General features: G+C 51.5%; 8 protein-coding genes across 8 annotated transcripts; 4 read left to right on the plus strand and 4 right to left on the minus strand.

Annotated features, from left to right (window-relative positions):
* Positions 1-30: 30 nt before the first annotated feature.
* Positions 31-1,343, minus strand: BJX68DRAFT_248624 (RNA polymerase II mediator complex middle subunit MED9). The gene has a single exon (XM_071041958.1). It carries the CDS (start codon positions 1,183-1,185, stop codon positions 574-576), a length of 612 nt encoding a protein of 203 aa, XP_070893215.1. The 5' UTR covers positions 1,186-1,343; the 3' UTR covers positions 31-573.
* Positions 1,344-1,486: 143 nt separating this feature from the next.
* On the plus strand, positions 1,487-3,404 carry BJX68DRAFT_248626 (2,3-bisphosphoglycerate-independent phosphoglycerate mutase). Its single transcript, XM_071041959.1, has 4 exons — positions 1,487-1,629; positions 1,692-2,429; positions 2,487-3,069; positions 3,123-3,404. Exons 1-4 carry the CDS (start codon positions 1,599-1,601, stop codon positions 3,331-3,333), a joined length of 1,563 nt encoding a protein of 520 aa, XP_070893216.1. The 5' UTR covers positions 1,487-1,598; the 3' UTR covers positions 3,334-3,404.
* Positions 3,405-4,592, minus strand: BJX68DRAFT_248631 (tubulin-binding prefolding complex subunit YKE2). Its single transcript, XM_071041960.1, has 4 exons — positions 4,374-4,592; positions 4,067-4,262; positions 3,910-3,970; positions 3,405-3,854 (listed from the first exon to the last, which is right to left on the minus strand). Exons 1-4 carry the CDS (start codon positions 4,432-4,434, stop codon positions 3,798-3,800), a joined length of 375 nt encoding a protein of 124 aa, XP_070893217.1. The 5' UTR covers positions 4,435-4,592; the 3' UTR covers positions 3,405-3,797.
* Positions 4,593-6,810, plus strand: BJX68DRAFT_248635 (AAA family ATPase VPS4). Its single transcript, XM_071041961.1, has 4 exons — positions 4,593-5,208; positions 5,285-5,617; positions 5,670-6,120; positions 6,174-6,810. Exons 1-4 carry the CDS (start codon positions 4,910-4,912, stop codon positions 6,393-6,395), a joined length of 1,305 nt encoding a protein of 434 aa, XP_070893218.1. The 5' UTR covers positions 4,593-4,909; the 3' UTR covers positions 6,396-6,810.
* A 4,430-nt stretch (positions 6,811-11,240) lies between these two features.
* Positions 11,241-13,551, plus strand: BJX68DRAFT_210523 (putative regulatory factor Sgt1). The gene is made up of 4 exons (XM_071037721.1): positions 11,241-11,554; positions 11,619-11,818; positions 11,872-13,302; positions 13,381-13,551. The coding sequence occupies exons 1-3, from the start codon at positions 11,290-11,292 to the stop codon at positions 13,240-13,242; spliced, it is 1,836 nt and encodes a 611-aa protein (XP_070893219.1). The 5' UTR covers positions 11,241-11,289; the 3' UTR covers positions 13,243-13,302; positions 13,381-13,551.
* Positions 13,552-13,827: 276 nt separating this feature from the next.
* Positions 13,828-14,909, plus strand: BJX68DRAFT_272469 (AMMECR1 domain-containing protein; the record flags this gene model as incomplete). Its single annotated transcript, XM_071047213.1, has 2 exons — positions 13,828-14,366; positions 14,438-14,909. 2 exons carry the CDS (start codon positions 13,828-13,830, stop codon positions 14,907-14,909), a joined length of 1,011 nt encoding a protein of 336 aa, XP_070893220.1.
* Positions 14,910-15,339: 430 nt separating this feature from the next.
* BJX68DRAFT_248640 (serine/threonine-protein kinase) lies at positions 15,340-17,599 on the minus strand. Its single transcript, XM_071041962.1, has 4 exons — positions 16,781-17,599; positions 16,581-16,671; positions 16,172-16,502; positions 15,340-16,110 (listed from the first exon to the last, which is right to left on the minus strand). The coding sequence occupies exons 1-4, from the start codon at positions 16,958-16,960 to the stop codon at positions 15,498-15,500; spliced, it is 1,215 nt and encodes a 404-aa protein (XP_070893221.1). The 5' UTR covers positions 16,961-17,599; the 3' UTR covers positions 15,340-15,497.
* A 91-nt stretch (positions 17,600-17,690) lies between these two features.
* On the minus strand, positions 17,691-24,721 carry BJX68DRAFT_279722 (DNA polymerase epsilon catalytic subunit POL2; the record flags this gene model as incomplete). Its single annotated transcript, XM_071048785.1, has 3 exons — positions 23,878-24,721; positions 23,689-23,828; positions 17,691-23,635 (listed from the first exon to the last, which is right to left on the minus strand). The coding sequence occupies exons 1-3, from the start codon at positions 24,483-24,485 to the stop codon at positions 17,691-17,693; spliced, it is 6,693 nt and encodes a 2,230-aa protein (XP_070893222.1). The 5' UTR covers positions 24,486-24,721.
* Positions 24,722-24,832: the final 111 nt, after the last annotated feature.

Raw genomic sequence — 24,832 nt, forward strand, 5'->3', positions numbered from 1 at the left:
GATCACTTCTTGAAAGAAAGGCCAATTGATGGCATTAGTATTGAGTAGAAGCAAGCATTTCATCTTATGTTGGTGCGCCCAAGGTAATGAAGAATGAGGACCGCGGTGGCTCTGGAGGGGTCAGTCATCAGTATACCCCAGGTACAGTCCCTCGCACAAGCCTGGAGGTTCAGCTCAAGTGCGACTGTTCCTGGCTCTGGCTGCTTCACCAGAAACTATAGGATTTTTTCCCGGGAATAATTGTGCCAGCTTCATAGCCAGCCCGCATCAATGGGGTTGAGGTCCGAGATGGCTCAGTGACCAAGACTTAAGGGCGGAACATTCAAGGTTCTAGTCTGGCCTTATACCGTCCGAAGCACAAATCGCTTGATCATCATTATAGGTTTAGCCAGGGGCGAATTGCCGTCTGAATCCCAAGAGCTTGTTTGGGTACATAAGCCACTCCTATTTGGCGAGCGCAGTAAGTCGACGAGCATTGGGGATAGCATCGCTTCTCTCGGTCGCTTTCCAGAAAGCCACATCTAAACTTCCAAGCCGTTCTCATGAGGTATTGCTCACGTTCTTCGACGGCTCTCACGAGCCGGAAGGCTTGGGTTCCCCCGCAATTGCATTGTTCGCCCTTCTTCCAAAGTCCGAAATGACCGATTTGAGCCTCAAGATCCTGTCTTCGAGTTCTTGTATCTCCATCTCCTGCTCGGTGACCGTGCGGTCTACATCAGGTAGGTTCGCCACAACTGCCTGTGCTTTTTGTATCCGAATCTTGATCGAGCTGACCTCCTTGGGAAGATTCTTGATGTCCAGAGGTGGAGACAGATTCGACCCCAAAGCAGCTATATCAGCAGCAGCAGATGTGGGGCCGGGCGCTGAGGACGAGACAGCTCCTAACAATTCAGCAGTGCTACTATCATTGCCGACACCTGAAGTTGGCTGGGGTTGAGACTGTCCCTGGCCGGGCCCAGATTCGTCGTTGCTGCCAGCTCCTTGGGCATTGGTTGCCCCTTCGCCACTTGTCTGGGGAGAAAGGAGTCGGAGGATCAGGCCATGTAATGGCGGGATGAAGTCGAATGTCTGCGGAGGAGGGAAAGGGACGGCCTGTGGTGTTGTGGGCGCATCTCTGACGACGGGGGTATCAGGCGCAGATGATTTTGGACCTGGAGTGATGGCTGTGGGCGACCTGGACGACATCGCCAACGCGAACAGGAGATGCGATCCCAACTGAGCGAACCAGGAGCGGGAAAATACTGATTCAACAGGGCTTTGTGATAGCAAGGCAATGTTGACACCCGAAAGTAGGGAAGAGCCGGAACGCGGTCGAGAACGGAAGAGCAAAGCGCAAAAGGAGTAGTGACGTAGAAAAAAGCGGAAAAGAGAACTAAAGCGAGCCCCTCCAACGTTCTATAGCTGTTAATTCTCACCGGACAGACAGCTTTCGGCTCCTCAACTTTTCTCTTCACTCCCGCTCTTTTTCTTCCTGCTTAAGGTTATTCTTTCTTGATTATTTCATTTTTGTAAGTTCACATTTCCTTCTCGACTCGGATCATACCATCTGGATCCGTCAATTGACCAGCTCTTAGGAGATTGCAAGCCAGTTATCCATCATGGCCAAGGTTGACCAGAAAGTCGTTCTGAGTATGTTGACTTCGCTCCATCCTGTCGCTACCCGAACAACCTCCATTAACATCGCTATATAGTTGTAATTGACGGTTGGGGTGTCTCTGGCCCCGAACCTGAAAAGGTTGGCGATGCCATCGCAGCCGCTGAGACTCCGGTCATGTCGGGCTTCGCCGAAGCCAACTCGAAGACCGCCCAAGGTTACACCGAACTCGAGGCCTCATCCCTCGCCGTCGGATTGCCCGAAGGTCTCATGGGAAACAGTGAGGTCGGCCACTTGAACATTGGTGCTGGTCGTGTTGTCTGGCAGGACAGTGTGCGCATCGACCAGACACTCAAGAAGGGAGAACTGAACAAGGTGGACAACATCGCTGCCTCTTTCAAACGCGCCAAGGAGGGCAATGGACGTCTGCACCTCCTGGGTCTCGTCTCCGATGGCGGTGTTCACTCCAACATCACTCACCTCATCGGACTGCTGAAGGTGGCCAAGGAGATGGAGATCCCTCAGGTCTTCATTCACTTCTTCGGCGATGGCCGTGACACTGATCCCAAGAGCTCCGCCAAGTACATGCAACAACTGCTCGACCAGACAAAGGAGATTGGCATCGGTGAGATCGCTACTGTTGTTGGACGTTACTTTGCCATGGACCGTGACAAGCGCTGGGACCGTGTTGAGGTCGCCATGAAGGGTGTTGTTTCCGGAGAGGGCGAGGACAGCTCAGACCCCGTTAAGACGATCGAAGAGCGTTACTCCAATGGCGAGACCGATGAGTTCCTGAAGCCCATCATTGTCGGCGGCAAGGAGAGACGTGTGCAGGGTATGCTCAAGCTAACGCTTCGCCGTGCAGCAAGATAATTACTAACAACTTTACCAGACGACGACACCCTATTCTTCTTCAACTACCGTTCCGACCGTGTCCGTGAGATCACCCAGCTCCTCGGTGACTATGACCGCTCCCCCAAGCCCGACTTCCCTTACCCCAAGAACATCCACATCACCACCATGACCCAGTACAAGACCGACTACACCTTCCCCGTCGCCTTCCCTCCTCAGCACATGGGCAACGTCCTGGCCGAATGGCTCGGCAAGAAGGACGTCCAGCAATGTCACGTCGCCGAGACCGAGAAGTACGCCCACGTCACTTTCTTCTTCAACGGTGGTATCGAGAAGCAGTTCCCTGGTGAAGTCCGTGACATGATCCCCTCCCCCAAGGTTGCCACTTATGACCTCGACCCCGAGATGAGCGCCGCGGATGTCGGCAAGAAAATGGAGGAGCGCATTGCCGAGGGCAAGTTCGAGTTCGTCATGAACAACTTTGCTCCCCCGGACATGGTTGGCCACACTGGTGTCTACGAGGCTGCCGTCAAGGGTGTTGCTGCCACCGACAAGGCCATTGGCGTCATCTACGAGGCTTGCAAGAAGAACGGCTACGTGCTGTTCATCACTGCCGACCATGGGTAAGTGCTGTAATAACGCCCATCGGCTCGAACCTATGCTAATCATACTTTAGAAACGCCGAGGAGATGCTCAACGAGAAGGGCACTCCCAAGACATCTCACACTACCAACAAGGTTCCATTCATCATGGCCAACGCCCCCGAGGGCTGGAGCCTCAAGAAGGAGGGTGGTGTCCTTGGAGACGTTGCCCCGACTGTCCTCGCTGCCATGGGCATCGAGCAGCCTGAGGAGATGTCCGGAACAAGCCTGCTGGAGAAGGCTTAGATGTATTAAATATAGACCCCATCTACGCGTTATTAGAGTCGGCTTTGTTTATGAAGAGATGAATATCATGGAGTTTTGATTGTGATGCAGATATTCCGGCTATTTCTTAGTGTATTCGCAGTTGTATACCTGAAAGGCTCAGTTGGGTTGATCTGCGGGCTAGGTTCAACTAGACAACCACTCCGAGACCTTGCTAAGTCTCCAGGCCCTATAAAGAGGCCGATATGTAATCGGGAACGCTCGACCTCGCGTTATGGATTGCGCATATAGTTGCTAAGCCTTCGTCAAGTGGGGAGTCATGCAATCTCTGGTCAGTTTCCATGGCAATAGCCCCCGTGTAGTCAGAGATGTCTTGTGACATCGCGAACTGAGTTTGCTCGTCCGAATCGAAGTAATGGGTATCTCTTTGTTCATTCTTTTCTGCTATTCAAAGGCGGTAACTCTCCTTGACATGCCATTCAAGTTCATGCAGAAGCCGCTGCCGCCTGCTGCTGCTGGATCTGGCTCTGGAACTGTACAATCTAGAAGGAGGGATTAGATATCTTGCAAGCTAGCATGACGGCATCAAAAGCTCACCTCGGTCCGCTTCTTATCGCTCTTTTCTTGGTTATCTTTGATCTGACCCTCGATTCGTTGGCTTGAGATAGCAATTAGCACCTGTCACCTCCATCATAGACAACCCAGGTCCGCCGCTTCTGCGTGGAGAACAAGGGCACAGGCAAAAGAAACGTACATCTCTTTCTCAATGAATTCAAGACGCCCCGTGACTGCCATCAATGCCTCAGTCTTATCTTGTTTCAGCAGCACTGGTCCGATCTGTTTATAGATATTGGCATCGTCATCGAGGGAATTGAATTCCGCCTGCACGCTCTTGTTCTCCTGTTGCTGAGATTCGAGCTTTTGGCGCGCGTCGACGAGGCCATCGAGTTCTGTAGATAGAGGCTATTAATTCTATGGTTGTGCGATAGATTAATCGAGTTTGTAGAGGCTATGGAGGGGTCACGCATGAAGCTTCCCCCTCCCCAAAAAGACCAACATACCAGTCTGAAGCGCCTCGTACTCGTTGGAGAGTGCCTGCATCTGCTTCTGCGGGTCGGCCATTATAAAACGACGAGCGAAATTAATGAAGAAGGAGATGATCACAAATAATGACAAAGGTCGAAAGGAAAGCGATGGACAGTGGCAGAAAAGCAGGGACCAGGACGGCGCCCGTCAACAGCGCCGCCTTCCGATGTCGTTCTTGGACGATCCAGGCTCGCTCTCCACTCCCATCAATCATCCCCACGACCACAGTTTATTTAAATTTTGAGCTGCCTGGAGCCTTTTTACGTTTACAACCCTTGCGTCGTCGTCATAAGGAGCAAAGATTGTCCTCGGATTCTCTCGTTTTACTCCGCTCCAGCCAAGCAGGCAGCCTTTGCTTCCTTGATTTCCGTCCCGTCACTGTATCTGCTCCCCGCCTTCGACCCTCTCCAACGCCCCTCCCCACCCCTACACCACCACGCATTCGTGACCAAGAACCCGTACGGAAATCGATAAGAAAAATACAAGCCTGGCTAGAGAAATCCCCGCCACAATGAGCAACACAGACTTCCTCGGCCGAGCGATTGACACGGTCAAGAAGGCCATTGAGAGCGATAACGAGGGCGAATATGAGAAGGCCTATCAGCTATATTACTCCGCGCTAGAGCTATTCATGCTCGCGCTCAAATGGGAGAAGAACCCCAAGTCGAAAGAAATGATTCGCGCAAAGGCTGGCGAGTACATGGATCGCGCGGAGAAGCTGAAGAATCATCTGGCGCAGCAGGATAGTCGGAAAAAGCCGAGCGCGGTAGGTGCTAATGGGAAGGTATCGCAAGGGAGTGGGAAAGGAGGGTAGGTTACCACTTTTTGCCCTTTGCGCATTCATTTTAATGCTTGGTTGCTGACCGCCTGTGTCTGTCGCGTGTAGCAAGGACGACGAGGAGGGCGAGGACGCCGATTCGAAGAAGCTACGCTCCGCGCTTGCTGGCGCTATCTTGTCGGAGAAGCCGAATGTGAAGTGGGAGGATGTTGCCGGTCTTGATGGTGCGAAGGAAGCTTTGAAGGAGGCGGTTATTCTTCCTATAAAGTTCCCACACTTGTTTACTGGAAGACGACAACCGTGGAAGGGTATCCTGCTCTATGGGCCTCCAGGTACCGGAAAGTCCTATCTCGCCAAAGCCGTCGCGACGGAAGCAAACAGCACATTCTTCAGTGTCAGCAGTAGTGATCTGGTCTCGAAGTGGATGGGTGAGAGTGAAAGGTAAATCTAAAGTTATACTGATGTCTTGTTCTTGACTAACATATCTCGACAGACTTGTTAAACAACTATTCAACATGGCCCGTGAGAATAAACCAGCCATTATCTTCATTGATGAAGTGGATGCGCTCTGCGGCGCTCGTGGAGAGAACGACTCTGAGGCGTCCCGCCGTATCAAAACCGAGCTGCTTGTCCAAATGGACGGAGTGGGCAACGATTCCAAAGGTGTCCTAATTCTCGGTGCAACAAATATTCCCTGGCAGTTAGATGCTGCTATTCGTCGAAGATTTCAACGGAGAGTTCACATTTCGCTACCTGATATAAACGCGCGCTTGAAGATGTTCATGCTGGCTGTGGGTTCAACGCCATGTCTTATGACACAGGCCGACTACCGAACGTTAGCAGAGATGAGCGAAGGCTATTCCGGTAGCGATATTAGTATCGCCGTTCAAGATGCACTAATGCAGCCCATCCGTAAGATTCAAACAGCAACACACTACAAGAAGGTAAACTTTTACTTTCCTCGTTAGTTGACAGTATGTTTGCTAACAATACATAGGTCACACACGAAGGCCAAGAAAAACTGACCCCGTGCTCGCCCGGCGACAGCGGCGCCCTCGAGATGAGATGGGAGGAGGTCGAAGCCGACCAACTTCTAGAACCACCCCTCGTCCTAAAGGACTTCATCAAGGCCATCCGCAACTCCCGACCAACCGTCAGTCAAGAAGATCTGAAGAGGAACACGGAGTGGACCGAGGAGTTCGGTAGTGAGGGAGCGTGATCGATCACCTATGCGTATTTCTGGCGACGTTTGGGATAGATCTTGTCTAAAACATACCTTTTTTTACCTCCTCTGTTCGTTATCTTTGGCGGACGTTTCACTTAAAGCCTTGGATTCTTCTCTTTCAAGCAAAATCCCCCGCCTACCTTCCACGTCCACGCCTCACGAATCCCACTCTATCCCCTTTTGCATATGCCTCCTTGATTTATGATGCGTGATTATGTCCCTTCTTTTCACATACTGGTGTTCAGCGTTCTTGCAATACGATTTCAATTCCAATATGTCCAGGCAGGCAGGCGAGGCGAGGCGTTCCAGTACCTACATCTGCTTTTTTTGCTTATTTGCTGAGGGAAATCTCCCTTGTTTTTAACCTAGTCCAGGCCTGAGAAATCTCACAAACCACTTGAATAACGCTAGTAAGTTCTATCCAGTCATGATCAATTGACGTTTCTCAATCTGTGTATGCAACATCCAACATGCAACATCCAAAGAACAAATAACATGGTACCTATGCCAGGCAGGTAGTACACTTAAGCCAAAGGTACTAGTATACCTCAATCCCAGAAGAACCAACTAACGCCCCTAACTGCGGAAACAGACACACCATGAACAATGACAACAGAGCTAGACATACCAAGAAACGACACTCATCGCTAGGGAATCACGTAAGGAAAAGAAATATCAACAGCATGATAGAAATAAACACCTCACAAGCCCCCAGCCGTACATAAGTCGGTTAAGGAGCCTGAATCGAGCGGGTGAACTATGCCTTTAACCCGTCTCTCTCCTTCTGCATCTCACGCCTCCTCAGAACTTCGTTCTTCGCGCGCTTCAGGCCCTCGCCTAGTTTCGTGGCCTTCTTCCACTCCCGGCTCATCTTCTGCATGCGGACGACGGCCTTCACCATCGAGACGGCGGTCTTGAGTTTCGCGGTAGGCGTCCGGATGTTGCTGCGATCGCGGGGCCTGACACCCATATCCGAGATCATGCGGAGGTCGGCTTCGTTACTATATGACGGAAAATCAGTTAGTTGGGCTTGAGGTCAGGGAAAGCATAGGGATGAGATGTGAGATACGCACCAAGCAACACGAACCCGCTCCCCAAGCTCCATTAGCCCCTTGCTCCAGGCAAGATCCCGACGGAACTTCTCCTCCCTCTTGAGTCTCGCGCGGAGCCAGATAATCTCCTTGCCTAGGCCTAGCATTTCCTTCTCGTGTTTGGTCCTGTTCTCAGACTTGGTGCCTGCCTTTTCCATCACATGCTTGTAACGGTCGTGCAGGGCGTCGAGTTCCTTGATTGCTGCGTTGGCCTTTCGCGCGTAGTTTGCGCGCTCTTCGCGGACTCGGCGGAGTTGAGCCTCTGTTTCGGTCAATTGGGCTTCTTTTTCGGAGACCTGGAGGGCCAGGGACTCGGTTTCCAAGGTAGATTGTTTGAGGAGTTCGTGGAGATCGCGCTGGTCCTCTTCTCGCATGACTGTGCGCTCAAGGCCGTGGTTCTTGGACTTCAGTTCCCGGAGGGCCCGTTGGGCGTCTGAGAGTTGTTTCCGTAGGGTGCGGACTTCCTCGTGTAGCTTGTTGGAAGGTGATGATGCAGGCGACTGGGTTTCGTACTTCTTAATGAGCGCGTCGTGCAGCTCTTTTTCGAGTTCGACGACCTTGGATTTGTACGTGCGAATAGAGGACTTCTGGTCTGCTTCGCGCTGGAGGAGCGCCCTCTCGCGCCTGCGTACCTCATCCAGGTTATGCCGAAGAAGGGACAAATCTGCTGCAGTTGCCGACTGCTCGTGGTCTGCGGGTTGTTGCTCAAGAAGTGCTTCGAGTTCGTGGATGCGCTTCTCGAACCTCTGAAGCTTACTCTTCGCTAGAGCGAGTTCGCGTTCTCTGCCGCCGGAGGTGGTATGTAATTTATCCTGAAGCTGCTCGATTTCAGCGGATAGTCGGTTCTCTTCCAAAGCAGCTCTCTCAACTTCCTCGTTAAGCTGCTTCTCGAGTGCCTCCTTGACCTCTAGCAGGGATGATTTGTCGTCCTTGAGTCTTTTGAGTTCGCTCTCCAGCCGTAGAGAGGATCTGCGGAGCTCGACCTTCTCCTTGTCAAATCGGGTCGTGTCGTCAAACTGGTTTTGGGCTTGCTCGAGTTGCACCTGAAGCTCATCCCGGTCTGCCTCAATCTCAGCTTTGACCGCTTTGAGATCATGCAGTTCAACATGAGCATTAGCAAGCTGGTCTCGAAGCTTTTGTTTCTCAGCTACTAACTTCAGCACCTGGCCGTCTTGCTCGACCGGTCCTTTCTGTGAGCGGATCTTGGCGTATTCTTGCTCTTCTTCCAAGTTTGACTGTAGGACAACAACCTCTTCCTCCAGGGACTGTACTCTTTCCTGGAGTGTCACTTCTGCGCGTCTAGTGATGCGAAGCTCTTCCTTGACCGAGAGCAGTTCCTGTCGTAGCTGATCGATTGCGTCGCGCTTGGCCGATAAGTCATCGTTCAGTTCCTTTATTTGACGGCCAAGAACAGCTTCCGCGTTGAAGTGCCTTGCCTTTTCACTGTCGATGACTTCTTGTAGTTTGGATTCCTTGCCTGTCAGCGTGTGCTCCACCTGTTCGAGTTTCTCAATTGTTCGCTTGAAACCCGCCGCCTGGTCCTCTGCCCTATCCTTCTGTAACTGCAGGTTGCGTCGGGCACTTTCCCATCTATCTTGTTCCAGCGCGAATTGGCCTTCTTTGTCCTCGATCTCATGGTGAAGCGATTCAATTTCCTCCTGCAACCTCTCAACGTCCTCCAGGTAATGAGCACGGACATTTTCCACGTCCTCTGAAGCCTGCTGTTGTTCGGTATTCAAGGCTTGTTCCAGTTCGCGGATCTTGGCTTGCGCCCTGGCTAGCTCGCTCTGTAGGCTGCCGGACTCGTCCGTCAAAGCATGATGTCGGGTGTGGAGAAGATCTTTCTCGTCAGTCTTGCGTTGAATTTCATCGCGTGCTTCTTGGAGCTGGGCAGATAATTCGTCGCGTTCCTGGCGAGCCAGCTCGCGTTCTCGTCGGATTTGGGACAGCTCCTCAAGCATCTTCTCCTTCTCCCCTTCTGCGCTTTGCCGAGCTTTCTGGGATTGCTCCTCCAGCTCGCTCGCCCGCTTGGTCTTCGATTGAAGCTCCTCTGACAATGCGCTGTTCTTTTGCCGAAGTTCCTTGATTTCTTCCTCTAGTTGACGCGATAGTCCCTTGGTGCTGATTGACTTATTGGCCATCTCGTCGTGCAGCTCTTGAAGGTTCTCCTCCGCCTTCTGCTTCTCTTCCAGTGCTTGTTGTTCAGAGGTTCTGGCTTCTACCGCGTCGGACTTCGCCTGGTCGAGAGAGTCCTGTAGTTCCTCCAATTGCTCTTTCGCTCGTCGCAGTTCCGATTCCAATTCTGAGAGCGCGTCATTCTCCTCGTTTTCTTTGTCCTTTAATTCCTCGATCTGTTCTTCGCGCTCTTCGATGGTCCGGTCCTTTTCTCTTAGAGATGCTTCGAGGTCCTCGATATCATCCCGAAGCTTGTCGATCTCTTGCGATTGAGCGTCTTTCGCTTCTCGCAATTGTTCTTGGAGTTCCCGCACGCGTTCGTCTTTACTCTCCAGCTCCTCTCGCATTGAGTCCATCTCTCGCTGCAAAGTCTCGTCCATGTGTTTCCTTCGCATCTTCTCCTTCAGCTCCTGAAACTGCTGGCGATATGCTTCGAGGTCGCGTTCGGCTTGTTGGAGGCTCTTCTTATACCGTGATATGTCGCGTTGCATCGTCAACTTGGAGACCTTGAGTTCCGAGTTTTCCATGAGCGCCGCCTGGTTGTAGGCCGGCCCGGCCTTTTCTAATTGTTCCTGGAGGAAATGGACCTTCAATTTCAGTCCAAAGTTGTCCTTGTCGAGCTTATCTATTATCTGTGAAAGTCAGCAGCCGTGTCGCAGTCACATTTACTGCGAGTCCCTACCTTCTCTTGCTCTTTCAATGTCATGTTGTTTCCATCACCAAGCACCCCACGATCCCGACTGGCAAGTCCCGGGAGTGGAGTACCCGCAATACTGCTACTCGCAACCTGCGGAACAGGCGTCGGATCATCAGCTGTCGCGTCCTCTTCCTCGATATCCAACATGCTCATAGCCGGTAGCCCCGGCGTACCTGCGGAGCTCCGATAATTCGCCTTCAAATAAGCCGGTGTCTTCAACCCGCCCGCTCCGCCGCGCGTCGTGGACATATTCTTCAGCTGGTTATTCTTCATAGCACTCCTAAGCATCGGTGTAAATTCGCCCTTCGCCGAAGGGAGCTGCTGTCGAGAGTTTAACGCGGTTCTTGTTGATCGCAAGCCAGCCGTCGCGCGCGGAGTGTTGAGCTTTGATCCCGCAGAGCTGCGCCGGCGCGCGTCGCCCAGGACTTTCAGGACATCTTCGTCCTTTGAGGGGGTTTGGAACGAGTTTTCGACTGAGTCCAGGGCTGAGAGATTGTGGCGGCCGACGCTGCGGTATCCGTTAGTCAGGTACGTCGCGTTTCCGTCGACTTCGGTGCGCGGGGTGTCGATGTACGGGTAAGCCATTGTGGTGGTGTGACGCGCGTAAAGATTGTTGGGTTAGTATATCCAAGAGTAATTCAAGACCCTTCGACGCGTAACCATCCCCAAAAAACACAGAAAAACAACTCGAACTCAATGTGACGGACCAGAAGGCAGCATGATATGTACGGCGGTGAAGATATTCTTCCGTCGTTTTGTTTACACCCGTCAGCGATGGGCCGCCGGAGAACCGCTCTAACCAATAACAGACTAGCGTGTATTATGAAGTCATTGGGCAATGATACTTTTCGGGTTTGCCTCAAATTTCTGGGTGCTGCAACAACAAGGGTCCTATACAGCGGTGCTTTTCAGGAATTCAGACACCATGCCACCTATGTCGGAAGAAGACCTTGAATGGTTTAAATCCACGTTTCGGCCCATACCGAAGCCTGAACTTCCCGACGACTGCATCGAATATTCTCTCCACTATATCCCTTCAGACCCCGCCCCCGCCGTTGTCGACGAGGTCGCAGATACACGGTCGCGGTTAATAGAGGTACAGAAGTCCGCGGCCGAACTGGTGAAATCCTTGCTAAAGGACTATATATGGCAAAGGGAGGGGTTCAAGTTGGAGATCACTAAGGCAAACGGTGCGCCCCTCTCGGTATGCGACTGGCTTTTTGTCGGAGGTATATTAATGGCATGTGTCTCTAGGCATAACATCATTAAGCGGACGTACCAACTTCGGAGACTCGATTGAAGATGAATGGGTGATTGTATACTTGTTGCGCGAATTGACGAAGAAACATGAAAATGTCTGGGCTACAGTTACAGACAGCGATGGCCAGTTCCTCCTCGTTGAAGCTGCCGGCGCATTGCCCGCATGGCTTGAACCGGACATTGCAGATAACAGGGTGAGCGCTATTCCGGACGGTTTTATTCTGCTGTCGACTGACTGAATGCGCAGGTATGGATAAACAAAGGAGATTTGGTCATAATCAAGCCGAAGAACGAAAAGAATCGAGTGACGGAGCAGATATCCTTATCCGAGTCAAGGAGGATCATAAAAGAAGATTCCAAGCGACTCATGCGCTCGGCTATGATAGAGGAGGAAGCATTCTATCGACTTCGAAACTACCCCAAACAGATCAGCGAAAACCTCCACTCAGCTCGGATAACCCTGCCACGCAAAGTCGCATTCCTCTTACACCAAAAACCTGCTTACATCTCTGCGGCCGTCGAAGCGTTCTATCTGAGAGACCCTATCGCCCTGAAACCTCTCCGTGGAAAAGACGCAGAGGGCCTTATCTTCAAGCCCGAAGACTTTGTTACAGTCAGCACTCGTTTCACACGCGTTGGCTATGCGCAAGTCAAGAGTCAAGACTTTCCCGTCCCGAAATCCTGGGCTGGCAGCCTACCTGATACCAAGAACCGAACAGTTTATGACCGCGCAGAGACGGGTATGAAGGTATCTTGTGGCTTTGAGATGCTTCTCACAGATCCGCAAAATCAAGATAAAGCACTAGTGCGAGAAATAAACATTGTTCTCGAGGACCTGGAAACCGGCGATGAGAGCCTTCCAACTGATGAGGAGATACAAACCTGGGATCAACGCGAAGATGACGAGAAGTGGCTGGATATCAGCTTCGAAGACCTGGACACAGAGCTAAAAGGAAAGGGGAAGGGGAAGGGGAAGGATCCGACGGGAGGAGCATTTGGGGACGCAAATGCGCAGGAGAATCTGCAGCGGATCGTTGCCCAGTTTGAGAAGTTCTTGAATGACGACTCGGCTGGTTTCGAGGGAGCAGACTTCATTGACGACTACGGGTCAGATTCCGATGATCACGAGGATGATGACGATGAACTAGAGAGCGACGGAGAGGACAAGGATGCGTCATTTGATGAGGAAGAATTCTCAAGGATGATGAAGGAGATGATGGGCATGCCATCAAAAACCGGCTTCAGCGGCCCGTCACAAGCCTCGAAACCTCTGAAACGAGTGGAGGAACTCGACTCAGACTCCGAAGATGATACGGAACAGATCCAACAGCTTTCAAGAGAAATGGAGGCCGAGTTGAAAGGAACCGGGGTTCTCGATCTGAATCGACCAAGCAACGTTGCCAAAGGCAAACGCGCCGTGACCCAAGGAAAGGAAGATGAGGAAGATGACACAATGCCTGCCCTAGAGGGTGAAGAGGATGATGATGATAACGTCAACATCAACCTTGTAAAGAACCTGCTGGAAAGCATCCAAGGGCAGTCGGGCGCAGCAGGCCCAGCGGGGAATATGCTCTCCATGCTGAATTTGCCCATGCCCAGAGACGATCGTCGGCGTTGATTGTTGGGATCTCCAACGCGGCACAGTCATGATATTGAGTTTCCGTTTACAAAAGCAATGGTACGTTTAGAATAAGCTTTGATAGAACGTGGTTCTACACAAACTTTCCAACTGGGCGGAGCTGAACTCAACCTCCAGGGCTCAGTCAACAGTGAACCTTCCAAATGGGGAATGCGGAGAAAGTCACGGGCGATAAGGCCTTTTTGTCACGTGCAGGCCTTATCGGCTGCATTTCCCCTCTCTCGGTCTCAACGTTCACTCGTTCCATCCCACTCCTCTCATCACCCCACCACGGGCGCAATATCGGTGTTTCTTGGGCTGTGCATTACGCTGCGAGTCGTGCTTCTTTTACCGCAGTCTTGGGGCGACTTGACAGTGCAGGCAGCTTTTACAAAGCGTCTTGTCTCCCGAGTTTTCCCCTCGTATCCACTTGACCGCGGTGGTGGTGGAGCCACTTAGTGTCGTCGAGTGATACACCCTGCTGCGCCTACAAAAGCAGGTAAGCTGGGCAAACAAGTGGCAAACAAGCACATCAACCTTCTCAGCTCCCGAGTGATATCGATAATATCGGTTCACATCAAGACTATGGCAACTCCGGCTCATTGCTTTTATTGCTTCGAGAGCCTGGCGGCCTCGTATGATGGGAATGACCCTATCAGCCTCACGGCCGTGGAAGAGCTCTGGGAGAGATATGAGCAGTTCAAGAAACTTGCCGCTCTGCAGGATGACGACGAGTTACCTCCTTTAGGAGAAAGCGAAGCATCCGGCCAGCAACCTGGAAACGCCAGTGGGCAGCCTGATCCGCGCTCACATAACATTAAGCTCCCAAGCATCGATCGTCTTCAAACCCAAGCGGCATCCGACGGCAGCGTATCCACGACACCATCTGCCATGTCCAACAAGTCGTCGAGCTCTGTCTTCTCAAGCGCTACCACATCCAGCTCAGTGTCTTCCCAATCTGATACGCCGGCCGGGAGACAACATAGGCTGAGCGAGCAAAAGTACCCACTCTTTGTGACGTGGAACACGCTGTCGAAGGGTGGCCGTAAATCCTTGCGTGGGTGTATCGGTACATTTGAGGCGCAGGAGCTTTCTCGCGGGCTGAAATCCTACGCGCTCACTTCGTACGTACACCTGCTGCACTCCGCTGGATATACCCCGGCGTTCTCGTAGGTCGGGCACTAATGGATGATAGGGCATTTGATGACACTCGGTTCTCTCCAATTCCAGAGTCACTTCTTCCCTCGCTATCGTGCTCCTTGACACTCCTAGGGACATTCGAGCCATGCACCAACGCTCTAGATTGGACACTCGGCATCCACGGTATCCGGATATCGTTCATCCATCGCGGCAGACGCTACGGCGCAACCTACCTCCCCGATGTACCGGTGGAGCAGGGCTGGACTAAGGAAGAAACCGTCAAAAGTCTAATGCATAAAGCCGGTTGGGACGGGCCGTCCGAGAGCAACACGAGGAGATTCCTGCGTGGCAACAACAGTGGCGAGCACACCAACTCCACGAAGCCATGGGACCAAGTCTCGGATTTCCGAACAGTCAAATACCAAGGGCTCAAGTCCTCTGCAAGCTACACCGAATGGCAGGAATGGCGCGACTGGGTCCTATCCTTAGATGACGGTAGTGAGCAGTTGTTAGAGCCAGCAGATTGAGATTCGGCTTCATTGGCGAATAGATGGTTTTATGAAAGCCATCCGCGATGGCTACGATAATGGCGTTCGTTTATAGGGAGGTCGTGGCGTCTTGTTTTGGTTGTTCTAGAATATTTCGGGCTATTGTGCAGTGCCTACTATAGTGGCAATAATCTACCTTTAAAATCCCCTTTTTGATGTCGGTATCGAACCGAAGTCCGAAGCGTTGTGGCTATCTATCCTCGGATGTGTAGCGGGGTAATCAAACATCGGTGCAGGGATCTATAAACCCACCCAACTTGAATGGTGAAGCACCATCAACATATCCGGCAAGCATATATTTTGTCATAGACTTGGAATATCATTAAGAAAGATGTTAGAGAACAGCAAGTACACTCTTACTTAGTTAGCCTGACCTAAAGATAGAAAAGATGTTTGTAGAGATATGATGTGGGAGGGGTATATATATAGTTCGTTGGATATATCTCATCGGTTACCGCTAAGATGACTCGTAGACTCATACTGAGCAAGACAAAGGATATAGAGATAAGAAAAAAGATGTACACAATAAATGGCCATGAAATCAACTTCCACCGCACCCCGACGGTCCTACCTCTTACTCCACAACCCAGCAACAGTCTCCTTGACCTTCCTCTCCTGCTCACGAATCTGGTGCTCCGTCTGCCCGCGCGCATTACCCCGACTATCGATATCCATCGGGTCACCACCACTACCGTAGCCCGGCGCAGGACCCTGCTGCTGGTGCCGTTGCTCCTCAAAGACCTCACTCCCATTCACCTGCTCGGGCTTCGGATCAACGCTCATCATACCATCCATCATGAGCCCGCCGTTCTCGCGGAGCTTGTTGATGGCGCGGACGGTGTCGATGGCCTTGTGGAGCGTGCGACGCGCGTTGAAATTCTTCTTCACGGTGGGAAGGAGGTCCTGTCCTGCGCCGAGGGCTTCGCTCTTCCCGTAGGGCGGATTCACCCAGGGGTGTTGGAGGGCAGAGTGGGCTGTCATACGCTGGGAGGGTTCGACGGTGAGACAGGCTTTGATGAAGTCGCGGGCGGTTTGCGAGACGTCGCGCCAGTGTTTTATTGGGGTGAAGGAGTAGTCTGCGCGGAGAATGGCTTGCATTTCTTCGAGGTTGGAGTCGCGGTCGAAGGGCGTGTAGCCGCAGAGCATGAAGTAGGTGATTACGCCAATGGCCCAGATGTCGCTATGCGGAGTTAGTTTTGACTGTTGAATCAAGCAGAGGGGAGCTGGAATGGTGAGCATACACTGGCTTTCCGTGCCCACGTTTGCTGAAGATTTCAGGCGCCATGTAGCCGGGTGTGCCGCATGTTGTTGTGAGGACGTGGAATTGCTCCTCGTCCATGATCCGAGACAGACCGAAGTCTGCAATTAGCAGATCCGCATTGTCTTCTGGTGTGCGGAAGAGCAGGTTCTCCGGTTTCAAGTCGCGATGCACAATGCCATGGTCGTGGAGATATGCGACGGCGGACAAGATGGCGCGGATCAGATCAGCGGCGTCGGATTCATAGTAGCTGCCCTTACGGCAGATGCGATCAAAGAGCTCTCCACCCAGCGCGAGGTCCGTAACAAGATATACTATCGCAAAGAACGAAGTGTCAGCCCACATCGGTCGCCAGGCACCCTTCAATCATCGGAAGCGGGGGACAGTCGCACAGTTATTCATAGTCTCGAAGTAATCCACCAGAGTCAAGATGTTCTGATGTCCCATAGACACTTTCTTCAAGATCGCGATCTCATTTCGGACCTATATGCACCTTAGCCCATGGCTCCTCCGTCTCCCGAATGTCCACCCCGCCGTCCGTCATGGACAATCTGCTTAAGGCGGCAGCGGTGCGGTTGGACTCAGCAAATACCATATGTTCTCGTCCGGCCATCAGTCGCTTATTTATCACTTTCGCCGCATAGTATTGACCAGTGTCAATATGCACGCATTCCTTGACCACCGAGTAGGAGCCTGCTCCTAAGGTCTTTCCAGTCTTATACCGACAAGGTTGGATCTTGGGTTTCTGGCCCGGCTGGACCTGGGAAGCCATTGTCACCGGACGGTCGCTCTCAGCGATGCGAGATTTCAAAGGATTGGGAGATATTCGAGTCGGAGGAGGGGGAGCCGGTTGTTATCGCTCGGCAGCAGGCTGTTGGGCGATTAGGTCAGTACAGAGTAAGCGAAAGAAACAAAGCCGAAGCAGCGACGCTAGCCTCGAGTTAAAAAGGGGAAATGGACCCTGAACGAACCGATAATGAGCTGAGGACAAAGCGACACGGCTGAAAGGGGCGTGCCCGGCCGTTGGTGAGACTCGTGAGCTTTCTTCCTATTGGGGTGAAGACTGCGGGGTTTCGGTGTAGTAAAGCAAGCGAGATCAGCGTTTCAGTCCGCAATCCCCGACCCTCACCCGTCGCAGAATATATGGGGCTGATCTATCACAGGCCAAATATAGTATAGTCTTGCCACTCCGATAAAGCCAGATCAATGACGAGGACAAGGGCCGAAAGGAGTCAGGGCGAGATGTCAGGGGAGTTGGATGATGGGGAAATTGTCTGGGTCGGCGAGAATTAGCCGTCCAGTCGACTCTCACCAAGGCGTCTCATGCTGAAGAGGAAATTAATAGCGAGGAAATGTAGACAAATGCATTGGAACATGGGCTGATCATTAACTATATACTACCATAATAGAGCATGCCCTCAAGCGCCGATAACCCACTCCAAACTATGCTATACAAACAGACACTCAAGCCAACGCCATTAGTAGACAAACAAGATCAAAGATCAAACCTGCCCAAGAACCTCCTCAACAACCTTCTCCAGAAGCTTAAGCTCATGGAACTTCGCAACACTCTGCAAGACACGTAGCTTCTTGTCAATATCACCCCGATTCATGGTTTCCTTCCAAGAACCACTGCACGAGCAGTGTTCCATGAACTCACTGATCTTGAGCCCTCCACATTTCGAGCACTTGAGATCCTGTGTCTGCCACGCGACGATCATGCCATACACCTGACCGATCAACATTTCCTCCTGCGCCAAGCGATCATACTCCGTCTGACAGAAGGGACAGCGCCATGGTTTCGACGTCGTGTTACTCGCATCAGATCCAGCTTCAGGGAGCACGTCTTCGTCTCGGCACAAATCGAGATCGCGAATCAGACAGCATGCACTGCATGTAAGTTCGGGTATCTTGAGGCTAGCGCCCGGATTCTCGAAGCGGCCTTCCTTGCTAAATTCTCGGACTTCGAATAGCGCGAGCAACTCACGACGTAGGAGGCGAGTCTCTAGGGCAGTTGTTTTGGACAGGCTCAGAACCTGCATCAACAGCTTGACTAGTTCAAGTACTGGGTTGCGCTTCTCGTCGTTAGGGTCTGACAAAACCCCAGGCAGGACTGGGAAGACGTAGTCCGATGCCAGCTCTGGATGCAACAGCTCTTCCCGCTGACGGCGTATTAGCCCCGAGATCTGCTTCTTGAGCGGTTTAGAGAATCTCTCTGCAAGCGCCGCTGAAAGCTCTTCGCTGTCCTCTCCATTTGGCTGTCCGATAGGGATTTGAGTCAGGCGCTGGGTATGCAAATCCTCGAATTCTGGTCGCTTGAAGCCGTGCATCAATTCGATGTATTCCACAGTCCAATCATGAAAGATAGTCTGCATCGGCGTTGGCAAGAATCGGCTAAGCTGCCAGTGCATAACCGTTTCCAGCGGCTGCTCTTCAGTTTGTGCCACTTCTTGACATCCTTTGCCGCCATAGTTGTACTCGTCATACCAAACTAGGTAGTCCCAGTACTCCTTAATGTCGAGGTCGATAAAGTGGAAAGACGGGTTCGCTCGTATCGACTTTAGAACGTACTGACTGTAGGCATAGGCGTTCCCGACTTCCGTCTTTGATGTCTGAAGTAAGAGACGTGTCGGACTAGCAAAGACGACGTTTGAGCCGACTCGCCTAAATTCAGCCATAAGCTGCTGGAAGGATTTCTTTGACAACATCCGCACGTATTGGTGGAGTGAGCGATCGTACAGACACGAGGCTGGGCTCTCGACCCATCGGATGAGATGCTGGACCATGATGTCGGCCATGTTGTTGCCCTGGCAGGCCTCTGACCACCAGTGCTTCACCATCTCGCGTAGCACGACTGCACCGGCCGATGCAAATGCCTTTTCTGAGTAGAGAACACCGGTACCACCCTCTGCGGTTTGTTCAGCGGGTGCTAGCAGCGAATCGGCTCCTTCCGCATCATTGATGATTGAGGAGGTGAGAATGGTGTTGATCGCAAGGTTGCGAACTTCTAGCTCAACACATACGGTGGTATAGGCGCTTGGGACGTTGATAGACGGCATACTAACCTTCTCCAATGGGCCGGTAATATCATCCTTCTCGTAGCCTGCATGATCAGGTCTTGGGTTTGAAGACCACCAGAGAACGACGTTGTTCTGCTGAAGCCGCCTGGCATACGAGATATCAATCAGGAATCGTGGGTCATCGCTCTCGAGGTTGCAAAGTGGAACATCGCCGTATCTGGAGAGCAATGTAAGATGCTGAACCCAGGATGAGAGATAGAGGTAGTGTGTGACCAGTCGTCTGGCAATGAAGGACTGCCAGCCTAATGGTGGCAGATTCATGTCTGACACTTCCGGCTTCACCGGGAGAATAGGATATTCTCGCAAGATTGGAATATCGTGGCAAAGACGGGTCCTCTGCTGTGACTGTACGATCATAACAGCCGGATAACTCTCATCGTTTCGAAGTTTCTTGATCAGATCACCCACTTCAAGGTAAGCCTTCCTTCTTGTCGTAATCTGTGTTGTTCTGAAGTGGATCTTCTCTTGATATTGGAAAGCACCTTGTGCCTGGTCGCCAGACGTATCTTGTAGCTTGCGGGAAAGAAGCTCCGAGTAAATCTTGTCAACATTAGGCAGACCTTGAACATCCCTTGCACGGTTGAGGATGACAATGTGAGCTTCGCTTTTCGTGCTCGAGAAGATAGCAAAGATCTGTCTGTCGCCGGAGGAGATATGATACAGGTAATGATATGCTAAGGGCGAATCTTCCAGATAGGTCTGTTGAGAGGTCGTACGGCAAAGAGTCGAGAGGTCAAAACCACTGTCTAACCCTTCTCCTAGCACTCCTCGCTGTGTTTCGTCAAAGGTACACACACTCCCCAGCTTCAGAACGGCCCGGAGATTCAGAGGAATGTTCCTCTCATACACACCCTCAACACTGGGATGTTGTAGTAGAGCGTCAATCTTATCCGCTTCTCGCAGGAAAGTGTCTTCAGAGAGAGTAAGCTTGAACAAGTGAACAGAGGGATGCCCATTTGGTAGTGTATGGTTGACCTTCTCGACCTCGCATTCTGGTACCTCAACGTTAGGCAGTGAGTCTTGCTTCAGGTTAATGTAGACAGTTCGCGGGACCTTGACTGTGAGAGCGTGTATCTTCCGGTCAATCAGAACAAATGCTCGTACGATACCAGGCCTGCTTGTTTCAGCAAGTTGTAGGACTTGCCATGTACTAATGTACAGCAGTTCAGCTTGGTTCCTGAAGAGGTGGCTTAACGAATCTCCACCGGTATTTGCCCTCTCACCAAAGAGTTGTCGGCGGCGAAGTCGAGCTTGCTTTTGTATCTTCCACTTTTGCTTCTGATACTTCAAGAACCCAACATAATCATCTGTCATGGACGGCATTTTTGGCGGGAGACTGGCAAACGGGTCGAGAGATGTCTTCTGGGCACCCTCAGGATGCTTTCGTTTCTGCGAGACCTTGTTCGGGGACGATGATTTGAGCTTCTCCATTGAACTGGCCATGGCCTCGTCTAAGTTGTCATTGTGCTGGACACGGTGGTCAAGGATGTTGGCTGATATATCGGATAACGGGTTCTTTTCGGATTTCCCAAACATGTCGGTCATCTTCACCTGCTTGAACCTGTCATCCTGCCTATTGATTCTTCGCTGCAGCCAATCTGGATGAGCGACTCTGGGTACCGGGTTACGGATCTTCTGTAGAGCAGCTGGAATCGTGATCAGCTTCTGTACAACGGACCCCAACCGCTCCAAATAGTAGTCCCAATCTATAACGCTCCGAGGGTCCATATCACCAGGGTCATCCTTCAGCCACTTCCGTAAGAAATGGCGCTTGATGCTGGGCTCAGCTGAGAAAATGGTAACCGGGATAGCTCGTTCGGTGACAGGCGTATTCCTTGGCCGTGCCGAGATAATGTACTTGCAGTTGAGGCCTTTATCTTTGACCATCTGCTCTCCCAGGAATTCTGCCAAACGTCGCGCAGTGGTGATGGATGTCGACTTCTGGTTGCCATATTCCTCAAGCGTCTTTGTCATGCTCCTGTTCTCCGAAATCAGCTCGATAAGCTCTTCATCAGCTAGTGTGGACCCGTGCTCGTAGAGGACGTCCAGCCATCTATCAGCGACACGAGCCACTGCAGCATACGTCTCAGCTAAAGTTGTGCCCTCGAGGAAGAACTTGAAAATCTGCGTCTGGAAAATCTTGATGAGCTTCAACTCTCCGCGTCGCTTGACCTCAAAGCCCTTCAACTCTGCTAATGAACCGTCGTGGTTGAAGACCGCATAACGCTTCTTCAAGTTCTTGTCTTCTTCCTTGGACGTCGGCAAGATCATCGCTCTGTAAGGCCCATCGACTTCGAAGAAGATGGAGTTCTCGCTGTGCGTCTCGTACTTGAATGTTGCGGGATTGACAAGGGCCTGGTATTGGTGATTGGTGTATCGACCGTGAACAAGATGATTCAACATGACGCAGGGATAAGAGATACCGAGCTTCTTGCCATTCTTGAGAGTGAAGGAGAAGTTCTCCGGAAATGACCCGGGAAGCATACACCAGATACCGTCGGTGTCCAGCTCGAGGGGTCGTCCGATTCGCTCAACAAGCTCTCTGGCCATTTGAATGATATGTGCACCTGTCAAACAAGTCACACCGGCCATTTCCATAGAGTACCAGCGAGATCCCTTTCTCATGACATATCCGTAGAAACTGTTCAAGATAACCTTGTGCGCAAGCTGTAGCGAGTCAAACAAGATAATCATCTTCTTTGCATCTTCGACTTCTGCGGATGAGGCGCCTGCAGCTTTTAATGCGTCGGTTTTCCCCTTCCAGACCTTCTGCTTTCCCTTGAAATCGTATCGTCGGTCTCGGAAGCTACGCACAGTGTCCACGTAGAATGGATTCTCCCGTTGACAGATAATGGCCTCCCGGACCATGGTCTTGCTGTCGTGAATCTTGTGGTAGATCTTCTTGCTGTAATCCTGAAGACGTTTCTTGATAATCGCCGCCTGTTCATCGGCGCTCATATCGGTAAAAGCTCTCATGGGCGCTTTCTTGGTCCTGCCAGGGAAGCGCTCATTCTGGACAGCTTGCCGGATCATGTTGTACTCGTCACGTTTAGCAGGGAGGAACTCGCCACGCCACGCCCACGGTAGACGCCTGTCACAGGTCTTTCCGGGCCGATTGAAATCGCACGCTGCACAATTTGACTCTTGGATCAATGAATCTGGTTGCAGTCGATTTGTAATCATGATGTTAGGGTACATAGAGGCGACATCCAAGTGATAGATGAAGGGCACTTCGTTTCTTTGCGGTTTCTCCTTCAAGTCAGTGAGAAGTTTGACAATCTGCGCCTTGACCTCATCGTAGTTTGTGACATCGTCCATAGACTTCTTCTCTTCAACCTCAACACTGAATTTCAGAGCTGCATCAAGATCTCTGAGAAGTTCATCCACCGCAGTCGGGTCAATATTGAATGTGACTGGTATGTCGCTTCGAAAAACACCAGCTTCAATACTTTCGACGTGTCCACCGACGTAGGTCTCCGACTCGAGCAAGTGACCCTCATAGAAAGCTTCCGGAGGATCCTTGTGCTTATTTGGCAGAACAATATTGCCCTTGTATGCTTGAACCATCAGCAGCATTTCGCAGAGCGTTCCAGTACCCTTGCGCAGCGTGTCGTCCGGATTCAGAGGCAGAATTGTGCACAGAGAGAAGATGAATGGGTGGACGTATTTCATGTATAGATAGTACGTAGCGACAGCATCGGAAACGGAGTATTCGGCCAATGTCTGCGGGCGCTCACTGGCGTAAGGCGTCATGAGTTCCGGATCAAGCTCATCAGGGTCATATCCGAGCTTCGCAACCGTGACTGCTTTCAAACCACGAGAACCCTGTGGGAGGTAACTGTCTCGGTTGACCCAAGCAAAGCAGTCCATATGCACACAGTGGTCGCTCTGGTAGATGTCTTCGTTGTTTTTTCGGAAGCCAATCTCCGTATACATGTCGATTCCCAAGACGCTTGCTCTAGCTTCGACGAAAGGCCAATCGAAAAAGTCACCGTTGTACGTGGCAATGACTGTTGGTTTCGCGAGTTTGATATGGTCGAAGAACCTCTCAAGGACGGCCCGCTCGTTTGGCTCGTTGAAGATCATAAAGGGTCCGTTGTACTCGGGTTTAGGAGTGTACTCAAAGTCGTTGATATCCTCCGATACGATCTCGCGGTTGGTGATCAAAAACCCTTGGCCATCAATCATGTACGAAATCATCATGATCTGATCAATCACTGAATCGGGGAACTTGAGCGGTAGCTTTGTTGTCTCGATATCAAATGCGAGGACGACGGGATCCGCTCGTTGAAGTCGTTCTTCCAAGCAAGTCAATGAAATAACGCCGTGCTTTGCCTCTACCGTGTACCATTTTCCTATTCGTATATCTGAGCGGAGATAACGTTAGCCACCCATTCGATGCGTTGAGATCCGTTCATACCCTTGTCAATAGCCACTCTAACATGGTATGGAACATCGTATTCTCGAATATCAATTATAAAATCACTTGCATCCACATTGCCATTACGTCGTGTCTCATTAATCAGTTCGTCGTCAAAGAGATCGAATCCAGCGTTCGCGCTTGGAAGAAGTCAGCCTCTTGAGACACAAAGTATGCTCGTGTACTAACCTTGAGATCTCCACATATGTATCCATCATGTTAATATTCTTCTTGTTCTTCTCCGCTAGAGGCAAAAGCGTCCTTCGCACTTCAAGCAAGTGGCTCACACTAGCAAAGTTCAATTGAAGAAACGTTCTTCGATGCCCAAGTAGATGGTTCGGCAGGTCAAGATCTTCCTTCTCAAGCCTCCTAATCTTCTTTATGAGCCCTTCAAACATTCTGCGACACCATTCCTCAACTTCTGCTTCACGGCCCGTCTTGACCGCAATGAGGAAATAAGGGTCATATTCCACAGTCGCCTTGAAGCTGCCTCCGTCGTCTTCGAGGAAATAGTAGTCCACCCCGGCGCGTCCTCCTGGGATCTTCGGGTCCTCTATCGTTGTGCTGTGCATGTTGATGAGCCAGCCGACTCTCTTCTCGCCCGCTTCGAAGCGTGGGAAGCCCAGCGACTCGTCGATGCTGTTCGCCAGCCGGATCGCCTCGAACTTCTCATCTTGGGATGTCGCTTCTGAGGACCGGAGGGAGGAGAACTCGACTGTTTTCGTTCGTTTTGGGTTGAAAGAGGCCGCGCCTGAGCGGAACTTGGTCCCGTATTTACTCGGCTTTCTTGAAGGCATTGCGACATGCCCCGGCCGGGGTGAGGATCACTACAGGGTAGAATGAAGGATTTGGTGGAACATCGAACACGTTGATGGGATGGAGCAACAAAGATATGACTGTAGGTACGGAGTACAACCTCGCGAAATCTTAACTTTGGTGAGATCGCGTTCAGAGAGTGGTGATCTAAGGTCCAATGGATCTCGATTGGGCCCTCCGAGCAATGCAAAATCTCCCCATCAAAGGGCCGCCTCCGCGGCAAGACCGACGCGTTTATTCGCGTTGTACTATACGCGTGCCATATTATTGGTGGCTCCCTCGTGACCGCCGGATAAACCATTTCGTTTCGGGATCGGACTAATTATCC

This window comes from Aspergillus pseudodeflectus (genome assembly GCF_044049435.1).
Source record: "Aspergillus pseudodeflectus strain CBS 756.74 chromosome Unknown BJX68scaffold_81, whole genome shotgun sequence".
NCBI classification, from domain to species: Eukaryota; Fungi; Ascomycota; class Eurotiomycetes; order Eurotiales; family Aspergillaceae; genus Aspergillus; species Aspergillus pseudodeflectus.

Coding starts and splice junctions, on each gene's coding strand:
- BJX68DRAFT_248635 (XM_071041961.1), top strand. CDS start 4,910: ATGAGCAACACAGACTTCCTCGGCCGAGCGATTGACACGGTCAAGAAG. Junction 5,618..5,669: donor TGGATGGGTGAGAGTGAAAG/GTAAATCTAAAG, acceptor ATATCTCGACAG/ACTTGTTAAACAACTATTCA. Junction 6,121..6,173: donor CAGCAACACACTACAAGAAG/GTAAACTTTTAC, acceptor AACAATACATAG/GTCACACACGAAGGCCAAGA.
- BJX68DRAFT_210523 (XM_071037721.1), top strand. CDS start 11,290: ATGCCACCTATGTCGGAAGAAGACCTTGAATGGTTTAAATCCACGTTT. Junction 11,555..11,618: donor GGAGATCACTAAGGCAAACG/GTGCGCCCCTCT, acceptor ATGTGTCTCTAG/GCATAACATCATTAAGCGGA. Junction 11,819..11,871: donor CGGACATTGCAGATAACAGG/GTGAGCGCTATT, acceptor CTGAATGCGCAG/GTATGGATAAACAAAGGAGA.
- BJX68DRAFT_248624 (XM_071041958.1), bottom strand. CDS start 1,185: ATGTCGTCCAGGTCGCCCACAGCCATCACTCCAGGTCCAAAATCATCT.
- BJX68DRAFT_248626 (XM_071041959.1), top strand. CDS start 1,599: ATGGCCAAGGTTGACCAGAAAGTCGTTCTGA. Junction 1,630..1,691: donor TGACCAGAAAGTCGTTCTGA/GTATGTTGACTT, acceptor ATCGCTATATAG/TTGTAATTGACGGTTGGGGT. Junction 3,070..3,122: donor TTCATCACTGCCGACCATGG/GTAAGTGCTGTA, acceptor ATCATACTTTAG/AAACGCCGAGGAGATGCTCA.
- BJX68DRAFT_248631 (XM_071041960.1), bottom strand. CDS start 4,434: ATGGCCGACCCGCAGAAGCAGATGCAGGCACTCTCCAACGAGTACGAG. Junction 4,263..4,373: donor GTACGAGGCGCTTCAGACTG/GTATGTTGGTCT, acceptor CTCTATCTACAG/AACTCGATGGCCTCGTCGAC. Junction 3,971..4,066: donor GAATTCATTGAGAAAGAGAT/GTACGTTTCTTT, acceptor TGCTATCTCAAG/CCAACGAATCGAGGGTCAGA.
- BJX68DRAFT_248640 (XM_071041962.1), bottom strand. CDS start 16,960: ATGGCTTCCCAGGTCCAGCCGGGCCAGAAACCCAAGATCCAACCTTGT. Junction 16,672..16,780: donor TGGCCGGACGAGAACATATG/GTATTTGCTGAG, acceptor AGGTGCATATAG/GTCCGAAATGAGATCGCGAT. Junction 16,111..16,171: donor CGTGGGCACGGAAAGCCAGT/GTATGCTCACCA, acceptor AACTCCGCATAG/CGACATCTGGGCCATTGGCG.